A 7,305-nucleotide genomic window follows, 5' to 3' on the forward strand; every position below is an offset into this window, starting at 1 on the left:
TCACTAAGACACACTTTAATTTATGGATAATAAAGAAATAATTTCATTTTATTATAAAAAAAATAATTATATGTTTTAAAATATTCATCACAAAGGTTTTTACATATCTATGACGTTAATTATTTAACAAGATTTTTTTGCTATAGTGTTCATGACTTGGAGGACTAGCTTGTTGTCTAATAAATTGTTACATGAGGGCATCTAAACAATCAAAACCACTCAAGAATCACAATCCCTATAGGCCACATCAACTTTTAACATGGATGTCTTCTTAATTAATGTGGAGTTTCAAACCTAGGTCAATGTGAAGGTCCTTCAAACCCAATCACATTTTTTCCTAAATTTACTTTTAAATCAAGTGTCTCAACTTTTTTTTTTTTTTAATTTATTAATATTGTATTATTGTATATACCCAATTATATAAGATTTTAAAATGAATTAAAAATTTAGTTATTTATTGAAAATCTTAATTAATGTGATTGAATGTTTTCTCACTTATAGCAATATATTTTTGTATTATAATTGATGATGATAATGATTATTGTTATTATTATTCATTAAAATTAAATTTGTCTTTTCTTTCTTAATTATATATTCACTTACTAAAATTGGAAAATTTTATTATATTATAAACATTACTATTACAATTAATAAGGAATCTCAAAAGAAAAAGAAAAAAAAAGAAGAAATATATATATATATATTATTATTATGGAATGTTTTCATAACACTCATGTTCATCAATTATTAATTGCTCTAATTCTTAATATGTACCAAGATTCAATTATGTGTTTGCATATTCATACAAAATGAAACAATTGGACCCATTCAAAACTTTCTTTAAGAATTCTAATTATAAAGAAAATTAGAGTCATTTAAAATGGTACTATAAATCATATACCCAATGATATTTGTGGAATCCTTAAATACCAATAACCTATCTATATTTCATTGGTATGGCAATGACAAATGTTACTTACTTCCGTCCTCAACACCTCTCCACTAAATTTGAACCTAAAACTTACTCGAGACAAACCCATTCACATGAGTTGATCTACACCTCATAAACTTACCTATATTTTATTAAGATCACATTAATAAATTTAAAAAGTTTTTATGACTTTATTTTTCTTTTTAAATATCACTTAAATTTAAATAATTAATCATTTTCAATCCATAAATCTAGAAACATTAAAACTCTTTATATATATATATATATTAAAAATATATTTTAAATAATTTGAAAATACCATAAACAATAAACATAAAACAATTAGAAATACCATCTAAGTCATGTTTTATAGTATAATATTAAATATCTAGAAAATACGAATTTAATTAATTTGATTTGAAATTTCCGTGCACAAAAACGTGAAAAAAATGATGTATTCTTATTTCAAGGAATATTTGAAATGTGAGATACAGAAATGATGTCAAACACCTGTTCACATGGCTGCTCTCCGTAGGATCGGGAGATATGTGCAATTAACATAAGTTCAGCAAAAGAAACCAGAAGCATCTCCGATATGATATTTCGGTCCAAGAAAACGGTAAAGAAACCAGCACGCCGATGACATAGAAGATAAGGTTCGCAGATTACGTAGAAGAGAAGCGTGGCTGATGACGTTACAATATTCTCTGGTGGTGGGTTTCTGTCGTCGATGCCGTATCTCAAAACAAGAGGCAGCCAACGGTTTTGCAATTTTCCAGGGTGTTTTTGGTTCCATAGTTTATCTTGAAAGATAATGGAGATTTTAGTTAAAATTTTGGGAAATTTAGGTATATTTTACGAATTTCTGTTGATGTTGAATCTATTTCTATTATCGAAAACAAGATTCCATACTCCTCCATTCAAATTTTTTCCTCTTATATTTCGAACCCAAAACAGTTTGTGGTTTCTCTCAATCCCGGCTGTTGTTTTATCCTATAACTATTTGAGTGAACGAGTAAGATAAACGGGCATCATTATTTAGACATATAGTGCGCCTTTGATATTTTCACTGCAAATAGATTACATGGACTCGCCCGCTATTGCAGCAGACTTGGCCTCTGATCAGGAGTTCGCGGTCGAAGGCCACGACCCTCAAAAATCACTTGCTGATCAGAAACAGCAGACCCCACGCCAACTGATAATTCCCCCAAGGTTTAGATCTGCCATTACAACAACACATTTTCTTGTTAAAAATATTTGATTTACAGGGTTGCTTACTGACCATGAAATTCTTATTGGTTTTGCATTGCAGTGTAAGTGTTTTGTGTTCTTCCTGCGCGCAGAAGAGGGTCGAGAGCGAGTGGAATTTCAATATAGAAGATGGGGTGCCCGTTAACAAGAGGAACACTACATCATCTGAAAGTGAAAGAGGAGATTCGAAGAAAGACAGCGATAGAGCAGACAAAAGCCAAAAGATGCGGAGGAACATGGGAAGAGTATTATATCGCAGATCGCTCCCTGTACTTCCTTCTCCTTGAAAGTGTCTTCCTTATAAAATTTTCGATTATATTTTGCAATCGAATAGACAGAAGCCACTTCTTTTCGAAATATTTCTGAATCCACAATCGAGATAAGTTCAAGATCTCAAAGTTTCAGTGAACTAATTAACTTATACAAATATCTCTATGAAGGATTGTATTGAAGATGGAATGGTTACCATTAAGTTTCATGTATGTTAATGTAAAGAAGGATGCGTTAAGTTCAAGTTCCGTTGTACATAAAACATGAGTTAATGGAGTCGTTCGAGTAAATCATGGATGCACAAATTAACTACAAAATAATGATTTCATGAATTGTTTCATATCAAGTAAAGTGAAACTAAACTTGTTCTGACCCCATAGATACATATATATAACAGCGAAATCCCTATTCATTCATGTTTCACTTTTCTTCGTATGTGGATCGATGAAATTGAAAGTTAATCATGCAATACAAGGTAAACAAAAAAAAACTGTTGAACGGAGAGGGGAAAATCCCGTTCTGGATCATAGTAATGCAAAGACATCAAATTGACTAACAGAAAACAAGGGTTAAGTACCTACAACATCTCAAATTCTGATTGTTCAAATACATTATTGAGGGATAGGAAAGAACACAAAATATTCTTTATTTCAATTTTTTAATGGCTGAAGATATGTGCTTTTAAACCTAACTTTCATCTTTACATTTTATAATTGATATCAGTGAAAAGAATAATGTACATTTATTTTATATTCATATCAAATAATGTTATATATAAATACATTTAGTGTTGTTTCAAGATAGGTAAATTAATTTGGACACTTAATCACTTGGTTGAGAGAATATCTCAACCACACACCAATCTAGGAAACATCTATATATAAGAAGCCTAAGAAATATGAACAAACTCATGTAGATAGAATGAATCACAACTGAGATAAATAAGAATTACAATTTCTAAGACACCCCCTTAATGATTACATGTCTCCATCTCAATTTGCAAAGTTTAGTTGTAGTCAAACATAACAAAAGAATATGTCCACGTCCATATAAAGGAGAAATCATCCACTAGAATGCATGGGTGCCAACCGTTGCAACCCCTAGTCTACTAATGTGCCTTTCGTATACATGGTTTTGTCAACCATTATAATTGCATAAATGTACCTGTACTTGCAATCGCCCTCCATGCTTCTCTCACACACCAAGGCTCAACACAACCACCAAGGTCAACTCTGCTACCAAGGGACTCAATTCAGCCACCAAGGCTCCACACAGCCACGGAGGCTCAATTATGCCACCAAGGCACTCAATTCAACCACGGATGCTCAACACAGCCATGAAGGCTCAACTCTACCACCAAAGCACTCAATTTAGCCACCAACGCTCACCACAGACCTAGCTTAATGAGGCCGAGGGTTTTATCGGTTCACACTCAACCATGTCGAGGGTTTTGTCTGTTGACCCTAGACCAAACCTACAGGAATCCGTGAGGGTTTTGTCTACTGACCGTAGACCATGCCTATAGGAATCCCTGTACACTTCACTCTGGCATGTGGATACAAACAAACACTGCAAATACAATGTGGTTTTGAGATTACCATGAACTTCATGGGGGTACATATGCTTTATCAGACTTACATTACATATTCCAACTCCTGGAGTTACCAACTCAGGGAGTTACTAGGTACATACTTTCCAAAGACCACTACAAAATATCCAAGACTTTCTTACTAAGGAATGAATGTATGTGACATATAATACATAATCATCATGAGTCTATCCCACAAAGTCACACTAATTCACACTCCATAGTCCATCATCTTATAATTTCCCGTGTTATTGTTGCACAAAATCAATATTTGTTGCACTTCAACCTTATTATCCACTAGGAAATGTCTTTGCATCTTCTTTCTTTTTATGATTTAATTGTTGTGTTAGATTCATGTACTCAATTTGTTAGAGTACCTAATTCTAACAAAACCTCTCCATTAAATTAGGTAACCTCAATACTTCTAATTCCAAAGCATTTATAAATACCGCTATTAATTTGTTTTTCTTTCGAGACTCTAAAAATGTGATGATAGTCATTTTAATAAAATTGCATTTGTATATTGAGTTGCTCAAGTTCAATGTATGTATCTTTCCAAACCCCAAAATTATTTTTAGTGAAATAACGGTCAAAACTAGAGAATGCTGAAACTACCAAGTGGCTGCATGCTCAACGCTTAGCAACTCCAGTGTGACTCATTCGAACGGTGAGTCTACTCCCACAAATAGGACACATGCAATTTTCCGGAATATTTTTTCTACACATGTAGCTGCTGGTCCACAAAATAAAACTGTCGTTGAAATCTTCTCACCCTAGAAGATGAAAAGCAATTTCTTTCAACATGCCAGCAGGTCAGACCAATTAAGCTGGCTAAGCTGGCCACAATGTCGGTTGTCCCTCGCCACACCGAGCTCTTGAATTCGCCAATGGCCTGCTCCCAGGGATTCATGTACCACAGAAGCCCCAACATCCAGCTAATTGGGCAAATCCTTTAGGGCGCTGTTGGGAATTTTCTGTTTAATTCCAAAACAAAACTATTGAACAAAGAATGATACTCTGTTTTCACTGCAGGATCTTAATACAGGGAAGCTGAATTTTCTTTCTGAAGAACTGAGTCTTTCACACACCTGAACTCTTTGTATTCATTAATAAAAGACTACCTGTTACAGATTTTTTCCTCTCACAAAAGGATCTACACAAAAACACTTTGGTTCCTCACAAAAAAAATTACTTTGTCTTCTTGCAAATTTACTCTGTTTCAGCTGCAAATTTTTACACCACTGTATGTAAAAATAAAACTTACGTTTACTGCTGTAAAAATATCTTTTACATTTTTTGCGGAGCATTACATTTCATATTAACCAACAAACAAAAAAACTTTCTCTGCATACAAATTTTCTTACACTGCTGTGTAACTTTACTCACGCGCGTGCTTCCCTTGCATTTGCATATTCTCAAATCAACCTGCTGTGAAATTCCTCCTTTCATTCGCTGCTGCAAGTTTTACATAACATTGCCTATGCAATGAGCAACACTACAAAATAAAACATAACAAATGCATTTTTACTATGCCCATACTTCCTTAAAATAAAAAAAATATTAAAAATTAAAAACTTCACCAATATTCTACGAACCAATTAATTTCATTTATGTTTTACTACTGGTCAAAAAAAACTTCACGTCAACTCCATGGTGCTGCAGGCCTGTACGCAGCTTGGTTTCAATCGACGGTGGACAGCCAAGCTTTCAATCGATCGGCTATTGCATGATCAAACCAAACGAACATTATGCTCCAATGAAACGTTGTTTTGAAAATCTGTGGTGGACGCTATCACACGGAATCTGTCAAGGGTGCGGACACGACTGACCTTCCTAGAAGTCTAAGACATTCTAATGACAAACAAGACAAAATGGAGTGATCTTTCTCTAAATACACCTTTTACAACATGAAAACTACAAGTGTTTAGGCTTACCTTATTCCAAAACGCTGTTGTTGAAGTCCGTTCTTGACGATCCGGATGAGCTCCTCCTTCAAGTCAATTCCTGCAACCACAAACAATCAAACAATTACCAAGCACTTGTATTTCATATAATAAAACATATATTCAACATGCAGACCAAGGAACACATGAAATAACTCATTAACACAAGCTATTGAGAAAAATAAACCAGTTTGTATTAATAACGAAACAAAGAAACTCTTACAACCTGGCCTTGGTGTTGTGCAAGTTCCTCCCAGGGTCCATCAAGGGTTTTCCTCTACTTTGACAAAGCTCACCCTCTCCCAAATAGAATCAAGTGAAGACAATCTCTCCTCACAAAGGCTCTAATGGAAGACCTAAATCTTGCAGCATTTACCCAAAGAAAATGTATAGCTCCAACCTCTTCTCCTTCTGGCTCAATGCCTTTATTTATAGTGCTGTAAAGAGGTTATTCAGGTCCACTATCAATGGGATCATCCCCCTCTATGGGTGGGATAGCTCCCTTATTGATGGGATAAGTTCCCCCTTAATAGAGATACATGAACCAACTGGAGGCGCATCCATTTCATCAAACCGACCTCTAGAATGTTCTAGAAGTAACCACAAGTAACTTTTTAAAGATAAAACTCGCGCATTTTGCCTTTTACAGAGGGACGCACCTGTCCCTTAACATACAGAGCGTCCATGGACGCAGATTTTGTGAACATGGTCCGCGTCCCCGCAGGTAAGGCTAGAGAGAACCTGCGACCCCAGAGATAAACATGATTTTTACAAGACTTTCTCTCTTCTTTGAGTTTGAGATGGATAACAGAGGCATGAGACTTGCCTAAGAGGGTAGCATGACTGTTGATTTGAGCCATACTAACTGTAAGTAGTCAAGGTGACATTTTTTAGTGTAACAGATTGCCCCCTAAAGTGCGAAGCCTGGAATAGAAAAGGGTTTTGTAATTCTAGGAAGGGTGAAGCGCTTTATCATTTCAAGGATTGCCTTGTGGATGGCCTGGTTGGAACCTGCAATTTTCAACACAAAATACATGGATAAGATTATATCATCACTGAGGTAGGCATTCCCATACTCAGATTCAAAACTTTAACTAATGGACTAACTACTCTGATACAGGAATGATCTTGCAGTACATCATTTTTATAGACTTTTGTAGACACAGTATGGACGCAGCCATCTGTTTATGATTAGTCTACATAGATAATGAATACAAAACTCCTCGCAGCCTGGATGGTAGAAACTAGATCCAGGGTCTTCACTTCTACTTCTCGAATTGGTACGATTCTAGCCATGTGATTAAATGATTCGATGTCGAACA

General features: G+C 34.9%; 1 protein-coding gene across 1 annotated transcript; it reads left to right on the forward strand.

Annotated features, from left to right (window-relative positions):
• Nucleotides 1-1,876: 1,876 nt before the first annotated feature.
• Nucleotides 1,877-2,677, forward strand: LOC149255677 (uncharacterized). Its single transcript, XM_089457277.1, has 2 exons — nt 1,877-2,143; nt 2,244-2,677. The coding sequence occupies exons 1-2, from the start codon at nt 2,016-2,018 to the stop codon at nt 2,467-2,469; spliced, it is 354 nt and encodes a 117-aa protein (XP_089313403.1). The 5' UTR covers nt 1,877-2,015; the 3' UTR covers nt 2,470-2,677.
• Nucleotides 2,678-7,305: the final 4,628 nt, after the last annotated feature.

Source organism: Pinus tabuliformis, chromosome 7 (assembly GCF_031772625.1).
Source record: "Pinus tabuliformis cultivar Carrire ecotype Pingquan chromosome 7, CPIR1, whole genome shotgun sequence".
In the NCBI taxonomy this organism is placed as follows: domain Eukaryota; kingdom Viridiplantae; phylum Streptophyta; class Pinopsida; order Pinales; family Pinaceae; genus Pinus; species Pinus tabuliformis.

Excerpts from the sequence above, each read along its gene's own strand:
- LOC149255677 (XM_089457277.1), top strand. The coding sequence starts at position 2,016 with ATGGACTCGCCCGCTATTGCAGCAGACTTGGCCTCTGATCAGGAGTTC. Across the intron at positions 2,144-2,243 it reads CAACTGATAATTCCCCCAAG|TGTAAGTGTTTTGTGTTCTT; the intron begins GTTTAGATCTGC and ends TTTGCATTGCAG.